The sequence below is a fragment of the Melopsittacus undulatus genome, chromosome Z (assembly GCF_012275295.1).
Source record: "Melopsittacus undulatus isolate bMelUnd1 chromosome Z, bMelUnd1.mat.Z, whole genome shotgun sequence".
Classification (NCBI taxonomy): Eukaryota; Metazoa; Chordata; class Aves; order Psittaciformes; family Psittaculidae; genus Melopsittacus; species Melopsittacus undulatus.
The window spans coordinates 82,845,000-82,857,930 of record NC_047557.1 but is presented as its reverse complement, the minus strand read 5'-3'; the positions used below and the strand labels follow the sequence as shown (position 1 = coordinate 82,857,930).

Here is a 12,931-nt window from a genome sequence, read left to right as displayed (position 1 = left end):
GGGGTTGTGCTTTCCTCCAGCTGCTTTGCTTTGGGGGGGTCTGGGTGAACCCCCCCTGCCCCCCAGAGCTCCCTCAGCAGAACCCTGCACAGGGTCTGTGGGTGCTGAGGGAGAGGGAGAGGGTTTGGGGGGGGTCCCCAGTGATCTCTGGGGGGGGGAAAGAGGGGGTTTGGCATCTTCAGCTGTGTCCTGGTGTCCCTCCAAATTGGAGGGGCTGTAGTGCCTATCCCCCGCTGTCCCCCTACCCTTTCACACATCCCCCCTCAGCCCCCTCCCTGCTGCTTCTGCCCCCTCAAAATGGGACTGGGACAGGGACAAGCCCCCCCCTGCTCCTGGTGCTGCTCCTGCCGTGGCCCCAGTGGCCCTGGGGCTGGGGCACCCGCCTGTGTCCAGGGAGTGAAGGGAAGAAAACAGGGAGAGGAGAGAAAAAGAGAGAGGATAAAAGGAAAATAGAGGGGAAAAGGGAAGGAGAGGAAAAGGAAAGGGAACAAATAGGAAAAAAAGGAAGAAAAAAAGAAGGGATAAAGAGTAAAGGAAGAGGAAAAAGATGAGAAGAAGAGGAGAAGAAAGGAAAAGGAAGAGGAAGGGGAAGGGAAGGGGAAGGGGGAGGGGGAGGGGAAGGGGGAGGGAGCGGAAGAGGAGAAGAAGAAAAAGACAAGAGGACAAGAGGACAAGAAGAGGACAAGAAGAGGAGGAGAAGAGGAGGAAGAGAAGAAAGAGAAGAAAGGAGGAAAATAGAAAAGAGAAAAGAAGAAAATAGAAAAAGAGCAAGAGAGGAAAAGAAGAGACAAGTAAGAGAAGAATAAGAAGAGACAAGGAGAAAAGAAGAAAAAAATAAAGAAGATAAAAGAAGAAAATGAGAAAAAGAGCCAGAAAAGAGCCCAAGAGAGAACAAGCAAAGGAAAAATGCAAAGAAAGGAAAAGGGCCGAGGGGAAGGAAGGAAGAGAAAGAGGAGCAGGAAGCGGGCAGTGAGGAGGGGCAGCAGGTGCCGATGGGGGGTGTCCCAGGAGGTGCAGCAGGTGCCCCATGGGGGTCCATCGGCTTCGGTGGGCACATCATCACGATATCCGCGGGGCCGACCGGTCGTTGGTGACGGTCCTGCGGAGACGGACCCCACGCCGGATGGCCACCAGCATGTCTTCAGCTGGGGGGTCCATGGAGGCAGCTGGGGGGGGCGCAGGGGTCTCCTCACCAGGGCCGGACCCCGCAAGGGCAGTGGGGAAAGGGAACTGGCCTTCACCCAGGGCATGTGCACCAGCCACCAGCTCACCAATCTTCTCCACCAAGCTGTGCCGGTTGGCAGCCAACTGTTGGTCCTCCTCTTCCTCAGCAGAGAGGTGCTGGCCAGCCCCGGGGTAGACAGAGATCTCCATGGCCCCACTGCCCCAGGCGGTGTTGGGAAGGCTCAGCCTCTTGGGTGACGCTTTGGCAAAATCCAGGGGGTTTGGTGAGGCGTCATCGGTGTAGAAGACGCACTCTTCACTGCCCACCCGTGTGGGGCCGGTGTAGCCAGGGGAGTCAGGCACCGTGGGGGTCTTCACAGGGACAATAGGGGGTCGGATGGGGATGGGGCCAGCGTTGGAGAGGGTACGGCGGACAGAGGGTTTGGTGGAGGGCGTGCGGCGGATGGTGGCCACCCCTGGGGTGGTGCCGGCCGGGAGGTTGGTGCCGCTGGGCAGCCCGGCAGTGGAGGCAGGACGCTTGGTCTGGATCATCCGCCGGTAGTTCTGGGCGATGTTGCTGTTGCGAGGGATGGTGGAGGACTTGTCAAAGTCGCTCTGGGGATCACACTCCACATCGCCGTTCACTGAGTAGCAGTCATAGTCAGAGCCTGGGGTGGAGGCAGTGTGGTCAATGTGGCCAGGTGGGTGGTGGCACTGCCAAGCCTAACCACTGTCTTCACAATGCAATCACAGCCAGCCCCAACTACCACCATCTCAACAAAACCACAACCAAACTCAACTGCCATGAACTGCAACAAAATCACTGCTTTTGTCCCAACCACTGCTGGCACAACATGCTGACCATCAAACCATCACCACTGCAGGGCAACCACCATCAAACCCAACCATCATCAAACCCAACCATCACCATCTCAGGGCAACTACAATCAAACCCAATCATCATCAAACTCAACCACCATGAGCACAGGGCAATCACAATCAAACCCAATCATTCGCACTGAGATCACAACCAAACCCAACTGTCACCATTGCAATGCAATCACAACCAGCTCCTGCTGCTGTCATCCTAACATGGTCACAAACAGCCACGATCATCGCAACTGGCCTCAACTATCTCCACCACATGACTGTAGTCAAACCCAGCCATCACCATCACAACACCCCAACCACTGCCATCACAACATAATCACAGCCAACCACCACATGCCCAAAACTGGCTCAGCCATCACTATGCCACATGATCCCTGTGGTTACTTGATTTCCAACTGTGACCTCCACTGCCATCACCCACCATCTGCCACCGTCTCCACCTGTACTCAAGTGCTGGGCACAAACATGTCACTGCAAACCATCACCCTGCTGTGATGCTACCTGTTATTACACTGCTCAGCACAACAGTAGCCAATTTCACCCAAATAACCAGGTGAAACTGCAGTTAAGGTGTGGCATGATGCTTGTGCCACACATTGAGCATCCCCCCCCATTGAATCTTCACCCACCAGCTCCCATGTGATGTGACCCAGTCTGATGCTATGGCACCCAGCACACACAGATGTACCCCAGGATCACCAAACCATGTGCTGTCCCCTTCCCTGCTCTGGGTGCCATTTTGGGTGGCCCTGGATGCCCCTTGCCAGATACCTTGGGAAGGGATGGTGTCTTCAGAGCAGGACGGGGTTGTGGTCTGTGTGCTGTAGCCACTGGAGTACTGCAGTGAGTCCCGGCTGCTCTTCTGGTGCTCCAGGCTCAGCCCCCGTGTCAAAACCATGGCCAGGTCACTGGCGGCGGGGGACACCTCCTCCCCATGCTGAGGGGACAAGGGGACACCATCAGCATCCTGGTTTCTCTCTTCAGAGCCTCCCAAAGGCACACTACATCTGTGCTGTCCCCAAAGGATCAGGTACCTTGGCAGCAATGGTAGCTGGGGACATCCGGGGTCTGGGAGCATCCTCACTAACGATGCCAGGGTACCCACCGGTGGGTAAGCCCATCTCAGCTTCCCGCAGGTGCTCCACGCGGTCCTTGCGCCGTTGCAGTGTTGGGACCACCGGCTGGTCGTAGGGGCTGGCCTTGGACCAGTCCTGCAATAGCCAAGGCATGGGGTGATGCTGATGAAACTGGGACTGGGAACCAAAAGTGGGGCAGGGTGGGAAGGGGCATACACCAATGTGTCCCCCAAGCCACGTGTGCTGCCCAGGATACTCTGCCCCACAGTGGGGATCTGGAGACCGAACCCCACAAGGTGTGGTGGAGCAAGAACTAACCGAGGTGGGAGAGCTGCACTCGCTGACTGACTGGCAGGTTTCAGAGGCCTCTGAGGATGCTGAACTGGAGGACTTCTGTGTGCCAAGTGGTGATCAGAGTGGGAGAGAAGAGGTAGTTAGGAAGCACAGCCAGAGCCATGGCCCAGGTTAGAGAAGCACCCACAGCTTCCCCAGGCAACCAAGGCCACCTCCCCTATGGCAGCAGAGCAGGATCTGACGCAGCAGCAGGGTTGGAATGCTCAGCTTCAGCTCATGCCAAGCTCCATAGAGCCAGTGGTCATTCTGGGATCCCCAGGAGCTCTTGCCATATTAAAGATGCCAGGTTAGTGCAGGCAGGCAGTGCAAGGCAGCCAGGTGGCACAGGTAGCACCAGGGATTTGCAGTTCCCAGGGGTGCTAGGGGATCCTGGAGTATCCTTGGCACTGGGGAGGATGCAGGGTGATGGGAAGCTTTGCTCCATGCTGCCTGAAGGGATACTGGCACAAACTGGGTACTATGGGGCTGGGGTGAGAGGGAAATACCCTGTCCCCTCGGGGAATACCTGTGCACCATCCCTGGGGGTTGGGTCACAGATGGGGTTTCTCTGCAGTGTGGTCTGTTGCATACCTAAGCAGGGCAGGCATCTCTGATATTCCCAATATCAATCTCCTGTGATGCCTGTGCAGCTGGAAACACATCTGGGGTCCCATCACCTACACACCGGCCCCTTGTACTGCACCCAGCAGAAAGGGAAACTGAGGCACAGGGGTGGGCAGTTCTGACTCCCCTTCAGTACCTGGCTGGTGATGTCCGAGGGCATGGGGGAAGGTGGTTTGGAGTAAGCAGCATCCTGGGAGATGAAGCCAGAATCGTGGGAAGAGACACTGGAGAGGCGAGTGGTGGCTGCAGGCGGCTGTGCCAGGCTGCGGTAGCGATAGGTGGAACTAGGTGAGCAGGTCTGAGCCCCTCCGGGCCACGCCACGCCACCCTTGGCACTGCTAACGCTGCTGGGGGGGACACCGCGAGGTCAGGGACACACCGGTGCAGAGCACAAAGGAAGGAAAAGAGAATTTAAGACGGAGGTTTGGAAGTGGTGGGATCCCCAGGCAGCAAACCCAGCACACTGCCCCTCACCCGACCTGGGGAAACTGAGGCACAGGTTCCTCATAGGGCATCCGTTTCTCCTCTGGGGTCCCCCAGTGGCAGGGGAGAGCTGCCAATGGTGACATGTTTGCTTCCAGACCCTCCCTGCTCAGCTCACATCATCCCGAAAACCGAGAGAAGGGATGCCCCACCAGCTGTGACACCACACACATCCTGTTTCCTCCACATTGACCAGATGGACATGTGGAGGTGGACATACGCCCCATGAACACCCCCAAAGGCATCGTTACCCCTCTAGGGTTAACAAAGCAGGCTGGAGCCTACCCCACCATACCTGCACATGCTGGATTTGCGGGAGCTGGAGCTGCTGGGTGAGGATGGGGGGGTCTGGTAGGACCAGCTGTAGTCAGAGCCCTTCAAGTCCTTGATCACCTGCAGGAAGGATGGGGTTTAAGCCTCCCAAAGATGCTCCTCCCCACTGTCCCCCTCAGTCTCCCCACACTAACCTGCTCACTGGCAGGTGGCAGCTTGTGGGGCTCAGCGGTGAGCACCACCAAGTCCTCGATGATGCCCTGCAGATGGGTGATCTCTCCCAGCATAGTGAGCTCCCCATTCTGTGGCCAGACAAGGGAGAGCTTCAGCACCCACTGGGCAGTAATATCCCCTACCAGCCCCTCCTGTACCCCTGTGCTCACCACCACAGGCTGCAGAAAGGTGATGAAGGTGCAGAAGCGACCCCGCTCCTCAATGAGGGCTTTGCGCACTGCCTGCTTCTCCGTCTCCTCCAGCAGCAGGTACATGTCATTGACATCCTGCAGTGCATTATCAAGCTGGGGCTGCAGGTCCCCCTTCCCTGTGAGACATGGTACCATCAATGCCAGGCTCACCTGGCACCCCCCAGCCTGCTGGGGGTCCCATGGCCAAGCCAAGGACACCTCCCAGGTCCAGCTGGGAGACATCACCCCATCCTCACATCCCAGTGGGTGCCACAGGTCCCCTTGTGCCCATATCCCAGGAGGGTTCAGGAACACCCTCACGCCACAGCAACCCCAGAGGGAGGGTCCTCTGTCACCCTGTCCCCTTCCCTGGTGCTTAAAACCAGGGGACCTGCTGAGGTGCCACCACAGTGGGCTGGCATCACTCTGGGATGTGGGGGGCAAGCTAAACTAAAAGCAGGGCAGGGGGAGCACAGGTAGTGGAAGGTGGAACAGACAGGTGGATGAATGGACGGATGGAGGCAGACCCGGCCCCAAGGACACCAATGGGGGGAGCAGATGAGGAAGCAGAGAAGGGGCCGGAATAGGGGGGCAGCGGTTCACTTACCAAGTAGCTCTACAGGAAGGATGTGGAGGGGAGGGAAGAGAGGAGACAGAGAAAACGTGTGAAAAGAGGCCAAGGGCCCCCATCTCTCTCCCACCCCCCTGGGCCATGCCAGCACCCCCCATTCTCAGAATGCTGTTTTCAGATGGAATGGGAATTCAGCATCTGTGTTGGAGTGGTTAAACATCCCCTGAGGGTCCTTTGTCTCTTCTCTGCTGTCCCAAGACCTCTTGGGCTCCATCTTATGTGTTAAGGGAAGGGAAATAGGGTCTTTGGGAGTGTTACGTACAGCACCAGCATTACTGGATTGTGCTGGGCTCAGCTTTTTCAGGACAAGCCCTTGGTACTGCCTGCGTGCAAGAAACTTCTGCCTCTTCTCACTCTCACACTTCTTCCTCCACACAGGGACAGCACCAAAGCAACCACTGGGTTGACCCCCTAATGCCCACCCCCAGCTGGCAGCCAGGGTGCTGCATCTGGGATGCCCACCCTGGCCTTGAGTGCTGCGGAGGGGCTGGTGGGGGTACCCCCACCCCAGGAGGCCCCCTCACCTTTGCGAGCCTTTTTCTGGAGCTTGAGGGTGTCGGAGGATTTCTTCTTGATCTCATGGCGGGCTCGCTTGTACTCTGTGAGCACATGGGGGCAGTCAGAGAGGAGCCCCCCCACTGACCAGACAGCCCTCCACCAGCACAGTTCCTACCTTTTGCATGGTCCTTGTCCAGCTGGTTGGCAGTTTTCTTCCAGTCCTCAATCCTGTCCTGCAATGGGTTTATCAGGCTCTCCATGAGGGCGCTGGAGCAGGGAGAGGGAAGCAGAGAGTGTGGAAGAGCAGTGGAGCTGGAGAGGGGGAACCGTGCCCCCTGTTCCAGGTCCAGCCAGCATCCAGCATGTCCTGAGGGAGTGCTGAGCCCGGCCAACTCGTGTCACCCATGCCCCGGGCCCGCTTACTTGGTGAACTGCCGGAGCTTGGCCTCGATGCTGCGGTGCCGCATGCACATGCGGGTCAGTGCAGAGCCAATGTCCCTCGTGGCACCTGGGAGGACCGAAACACTGCTGATGAGGGGCAGGGGAGACCCCCACACCAGTCACAGACCAGTTTCAATACTGGGAGCAGGGTGGCTCACAGTGAGGATGACCAGTGCTGGGATACACTGGGCTCTGGGGACACTTTGGATTGGGGGTGGCTTGCTTTCCCTGTCATAATCCACTAAATCAAAAAATCAGCATCCAGTAAAGCATGAAATACCCCATCCTGCGGCTTTGAAATTAAAATCTGCTCCTGGTTTTTCCTGGTTTGTCTCAAATTTGGCACTGGGGGGGACACGGAAGGTAGGGGTGAGATACCAGTGCCAGACATGGAACGAGTAACTGGCTGGGAGCAAAGCTCTGGGACCAGCTTTTGTCCCCAGCTCAGTGCCAGGCACCCAGCCACATTCCTCACCTCCAGGCACTATCCAGAATATAAAGAGGGAATCAGGGCTCCCCTGGAGGGATATTTGTCAGAGACTGAAAGCAGGAGAATCCCTTTTAGGTGAAACCGCTGTTAACTCTGAAGCCTAAGAATGGCCACATGGTGGCAGTGCTGTTGCCGAATGCCAGGAAAAGCTGCAATCCCACACCCTTGGGTGCAAATTGAGGAGTGATGTTTTGCCTTTCTCTGCCTCCGAAAACCTCAGAGATATGTCCCATCCTTTGCAGGAGTTTTGGACACCCCCGAGTCTATGGGAATGGGGAGCCCACGGGCTAAGGGCCTTCTCTTGTGCTGGGGTGCTCTCCTAATCCAAGCCTTAATGCTCTTATCCCTGCTCCTGCTGCTCCTAATCCGATTCTCCCACGTGCTGCCCATCGCATGTGAGGCTTCCAGCCGTGCCTCAGTTTCCCCACGCCAACGCTCTGCCTCCTACACCTCCAAAAATAGCAGGGATGTCCCCAAAACACCACCACCCAGTGCAACTCTACAGGGTGCCCCGTGACACTGTCCCCATCATCCCCTGCTCTGTCCCCCCCCTTGCTGTTAGTGTCTGGGCTGGAGGGGAGCCCTAATCGCCCTGGTGCAGTAGGCTAGTGGGTTTGGAGGCAAAGCTGATCCCAGCTCAAGCTGCTGCCTCCTCCTCCTCCTCGCACAGCTCCAGATGGCCTGGATGCCGCCAGTCTGCAAACCAGCCCAGGACCATCTGCTTGGCAGGAGCCAAATGGTGGGAAGTGGCTCCTCATCATCAGCAGGCACCTGGAGAGGGTGCAGGGGTCCAGCCCCCCACCCCATAGAGCATGGGGGGTCTGCCTGCAGCCTCAGTTCTTCACATCAGCTCCCCGGTGGGCTGGGGTTCGTCCCTGAAGCAGTGGGCTCCTACATCTCCATACAATTCCCCTTCCCTGGAGCAGCCAGGGCCCCCACCCTGCCTGATGACAAAAGGACACCAGGAGGGTGGCTCAGCCCTGGGTGCATCCCCAAGGGGCAGAGATGGGTGCAGGGGACCATGGCGTGGCACTGTGCCACCCCAAATCTCCCCCTGAGCAAATGAGCCCCACTAGAAAATACAGCTAAATTGCCCATGGACCAGCTTCAGCTGCAGTCCATCTTTCCCACCCTGCTTCCTAGAGGATGCTCCTCATATGGAGACAGGCTGAACATACCTCCATGGATAGTGGAGCTGCTGCTTGAAGCACACCCAACCCACATGGGCAGGGGACCCCCTATGGGGGACACTCCTCACCCGTCCCCCTGTCTGGTCAAGCTGGTGGACACCCACCCCATGGCAGGAGGACCCTACCTCGGGTGTTGGTGGCCATGTCGGCCACTTTCTGGAAAGCATCCAGGAAGGCAACTGCGGCCAGCACTGTGGTCCTGGGAGGAGAGAGCGAGGGGCGAGCTCAGCAGGCGCTGGGCACCCCAGGATGTGCCCATAGGGATGGGGGGACTCTATGTCCTGTGTCCTCCCCAGTGACTCACCTGAGCTGGGAGTGCAGCTTAGTGGCCTTCGAGTTGAAGTCCTCCCAGATGGGGTAGGAGCTCTGCAAGGAGGGAAGGTGACAGTGAAAGCTGGAGCTTCTTGTCCTCCTGAAACTCTTTACTTTCACCATTATAGAGAGATGGGCTGTGCCTGGCTAGGTGTAGCTTCTCTGATGGCTAATAAAGGCTGAGCACAACTCTTTTCCTCTTGTGTGTTTTTCCCTTTCCAGTCTGGCCATGTACATTGTGGAGACCATGGAGACCATGGAGATTTTGGGTGATCTGTTCCTCAAAAGAGTCAAGGCAGCTTATGGGCTTGGAAATTTGCGAGGAGGACAGGAGCTGGTGCGCAGGCAAGATCTGAGACCCTGGCCAGGCCCAGAGCAGAGCCCTCCAGCACCTTGGCATCCCCCAGAGCAGTGATGGCCACAATCACCATCAGGGAGAGCTCAAGCCCCACAGTCAGTAGCTCCAGTCCCTGGCACCCTGAGCTCATGAGGACCAATGGGGCAGGAAGGGAGCTCTGGTGTCCCTGTGAATCGGCATTTTTGTGGGGACAGGTCACAGGTGCTGGGGAGGCCACCCTAGTGCTGTCCTGGTGTGGCCATCCTAATGCAATCACGGTGAGGTCACCCCAGCAAGACCAGTTCCAGTGCCTTTGAGGTGAGGCCATCCCAGGACTGTCCAGTGCCACCATCTCAGCAAGGCCATCTCCATGCTGTCCCAGCAAGGCCAGTCCCAGTAAGACCAGTCCCAGGGGTGTCTTGGAGATGCAAGCACCAGCAAAACCATCCTGGTGCCATCCCAGCAAGGCCAGTCCCCATAAGGCCAGCTCCAGTGCCATCCCAGCAAGGCCAGTCCTGGTGCTATCCTAGCAAGGCTAATCCTGGTGCTGCCATATGGAGAGGCCACCACAGTGCCATCAACCTAGTGAGGCCAGTCAGTGTGGTCCTGGTGAGGTTAATCCTGGTGCTGTCTTGGTGAAGCCATCCCAGTGCCAGTCCTGGTGCCACCACCCCACTGAGGCCATCCTGATGCCATCCCAGCGAGGCATGTCCTAGTGTTGCCATCCCAGTGAGGCCTGTCTTGGAGCCACCATCCTTCCGAGGCCATGCTGGTGCTGCCATCCTAGCGAGGTCAGTCCCGGTGCTGTCATCCCAGTGCCACCATCCTGGTTCCTCCCGAGTGCCACCATCTGATGACAATGGTGGGGACTTCCAAACACCCCTGGGGCAGCCACCAGAGCTGGCTTTGCAGGATGTCAGTGACCACACACCCCCAGGAGCCCAGCCTGGGGGCACCTTGGGGACAGAGTTTGCATCAAAAGGGGCACGGGACCAACCCAAGCTTGGTTTTTGGGGACCACAAAAGCCCCCATTTCCTCATGAGTCAGTGAAGAAGGGGGCTGAAGAAGTCATTTAATGTGTCACTTGTGGCAGCACCCTGGCTCAGCTCTGACTCCCCAGGACTGCCACCGTTCCAGGGCCACCAGCCCTTGGTCACCCTGGGCAGGGCGACCGGAGGGTCATCCCTAATGCAGGTACAGGTTGTGATATTCCCAGTACCCTGTGATGCTGAGTGGGAGGATAGGAATGAGGACAACAGAGACAAGGTCATGCCAAGGTCAGAAAAGGATGCTAAGCTTGCTGGAAGAGTGACAAGAATGAAGCCAGACTGGGGAGTGCCATCCAGCTTCTCTGCTTGAGCCCTCCCCAGTGCAGGCCGATGGGTGCTGAAAAAGCCACTGGCCACCAAAACAAGGTCCCTTTGCCCTCATGTCCAAGGCAACGGGACCGGGCATGGAACCTCAACATGCTGTTCAGTGCCAACAGCTCTTTGGGTAGGGGGTTCTTCCCCATCCCACAGTACCTGTACCACAGCACACATGTGGCTGGGAGATGGAGACAGTGCATCCCTAGGTGCCACCATCACTTAGCCAGTGGCACCTAAGGGTTTTTTTATTCCTTTTCATTGCCTTTCTTTCATCTTTCCCACCTACAAATGGTGTGGAAATGAATCCAGCCTGGTTTCCCCTGGCATTCCAGTTAGGGGCTTGTGGCACAACCACCCAATTGCATCCCAGTTGGGCTGGGCACGTCACTTCATGGCACTGGCAACAGTTCCAGACAGGTTCATCCTCTCCACAGCCCAGCAGGAGAATGGGGAAACTGAGGCACGGGGTTCCTCTGCTCCCCCTTGGGGCTTTGGGGCTCATCCGGGGTGAAGGCATTTGGAAGGGCTGAGCACCCCAGCACCCTTCCCCACCAGCACACCAGGGTGAGCCGGGACTTCCTCTCTCAAGGGCTTTTCTCCCAGCCCTGATCTATGGTCCAGCCCTGCTGGAGCCACGGCCATCCCTCGAAGGGGTTAATCTCCTTCTCAGTGAGGCTTTTATGTTTTTTATCATCCCCCCCTCCTCTGCTTTGGTAATGACAGCATTGTCTGGACTGGGCTGCAGTGAGAAGAGAGGAAGAGGAGGAGGAGGAGGAAGAGAGCTTTTGCATCCCCCAAAATGACTGGGGCCATACTCCACTGCTGGGGCTGGCAGCAGGAATTTAACACCACCATCCCCCCCCCTCCCCCCCCCCCGATGAAACCCGTCTGGTTCCTCCTCCCTGCTCATTCCCCAGGCAAAAATACCCCTCCCCCCCGACCCCCCCCCGCCTTGCATTTATTATTTATTTTCCTTTTGGACATGAAAATAAACAAAAAAGGCTCTCTTGAAACCTGGCCCCATCCTGCTCCCACGGAGGGTGGAGGCGACATCCCCTTCCCGGGTTGGTAAAGGGGATGGAGGAGCCAAGGGACCTTTTTGTTCCATTGGTGCAAACCCCAGTGGGTCCTGCAGGAATCCAAGCTGGGGAGCGGGTACAACACGATGCCTGATGTGGGGCAGCAGTACCCGTCATGGGGCAGCGGTGCCTGGTCTGATAGCTGACACAGGGGCCCGATACCCAGGGATGGATACAGGGCTGAGATTCCCAACATGGGGCTTTGGTATGCAGGGACGGATATGAGGCTGCAATGCCCAGCACGGGGCCCGATGCCCAAGGCAGGGCCCCAGTACTCAATATGGGGCTGATGTGGGGCCCTAGCCCAACACCTGATGTGGGATCCCGACGCCCGATGTGGGGCTCAAATACCCGATAATGGATATAGAGCTGATGAGGGGCTGCCATCCCCAGCACGGAGCTCCGATACCCGGTGACGGATACGGGGGCTGATGCGGGGCTGCGGTCCTCAGCACGGGCTCCGATATCCATTGCGGGGTGCGGATGCCCAGTGTGGGGCTGACGTGGGGCTCCAGCACACCCAGAGCCAGGTTCCGACACCCGATGTGTGGCTGCTGTGGGGCTCCGATACCGACCCTGGTCCGCGACCCCCACCTCGGTGCTGCAGAGCAGAGCCTGGGGGAAGGTGTTGGGGGGCGCGCTGTTACGGAACGGGGCGGCGGAGGGGGGGGGGGGGTCCGTACCTTCATGTCATTGATGATGGCTTGGAAGAGGCCGCCCAGGGCTCCGCACTCCTTCTCAGCCGTCTCCATCGCGCTGCGGCAGCCCGGGGCGGGCGGCGCCGCCGGGGGAGGCCGCGGCCGCGGGCCAGGCTCAGCGGCGGCGGGGGGCGGGCGGCACTCGGGCTGTGGCGGGGAGGAACGGCGGCTGCGGGGGGGGGGTCCGGGCGGGGCGCGGTGCCGTGCATCGCCGCCCTCCGCCTCGGGGCTGAGCGGGGCTGAGCGGGGCCGCCGCCCCCCTGGGCCACCCCCGGGCGGCAGCGGAGCGGGAGCAGGAGCGGAACGGGAGCAGGGAGCGGGGAAGCGGCGCCCCCGGGGCGGCGGCGGCAGCGGCGGGGGTGGAGCGGGGCGGGCTGTGCGCGGCACATGCGCTGCCCGACGCGGGGCCGTGGGGTGCTGAGGCTGCGGGGAACGGGGTGGGGTGGATGCTCGAAGGAAGTTCTAGGGATGCTCGGGAGTCCGGTGCTCCGGGGACTCCTGGGAGAGCCCCGAGGGATGTTTGTGGGGCGGTGTGCCCGGGGTGCAATGCCACTGCAGGGGGGCAGCACCAAGATTTGCTCGCAGGGCAGCCGAGGAAGCCCAAGGGATGTTTGTGAGGGTGCTGAGTGGGAAGCGTGA

The 12,931-nt window shown here is 58.8% G+C and overlaps 1 protein-coding gene across 5 annotated transcripts; it reads right to left on the bottom strand.

Moving 5' to 3' along the window:
- Positions 1 to 875: 875 nt before the first annotated feature.
- On the bottom strand, positions 876 to 12,400 carry MTSS2 (MTSS I-BAR domain containing 2). 5 transcript variants are annotated; one of them, XM_034073171.1, is made up of 15 exons: positions 12,278 to 12,400; positions 8,803 to 8,864; positions 8,624 to 8,697; positions 6,801 to 6,885; positions 6,553 to 6,644; positions 6,404 to 6,478; positions 5,856 to 5,864; positions 5,228 to 5,385; positions 5,039 to 5,146; positions 4,867 to 4,964; positions 4,225 to 4,435; positions 3,450 to 3,524; positions 3,090 to 3,266; positions 2,827 to 2,992; positions 876 to 1,832 (listed from the first exon to the last, which is right to left on the bottom strand). In XM_034073171.1, the coding sequence occupies exons 1-15, from the start codon at positions 12,344 to 12,346 to the stop codon at positions 1,060 to 1,062; spliced, it is 2,232 nt and encodes a 743-aa protein (XP_033929062.1). In that variant the 5' UTR covers positions 12,347 to 12,400; the 3' UTR covers positions 876 to 1,059. The 5 variants fall into 5 exon arrangements, with proteins under 5 accessions (XP_033929062.1, XP_033929063.1, XP_033929066.1 ...); XM_034073172.1 differs by having other exon boundaries at positions 4,225 to 4,432; XM_034073175.1 differs by having other exon boundaries at positions 4,225 to 4,351.
- Between the last annotated feature and the right edge of the window lie 531 nt (positions 12,401 to 12,931).

Excerpts from the sequence above, each read along its gene's own strand:
- MTSS2 (XM_034073171.1), bottom strand. The coding sequence starts at position 12,346 with ATGGAGACGGCTGAGAAGGAGTGCGGAGCCCTGGGCGGCCTCTTCCAA. Across the intron at positions 4,965-5,038 it reads TGCCACCTGCCAGTGAGCAG|GTGATCAAGGACTTGAAGGG; the intron begins GTTAGTGTGGGG and ends TCCTTCCTGCAG. Across the intron at positions 4,436-4,866 it reads CGCAAATCCAGCATGTGCAG|CAGCGTTAGCAGTGCCAAGG; the intron begins GTATGGTGGGGT and ends TGTCCCCCCCAG.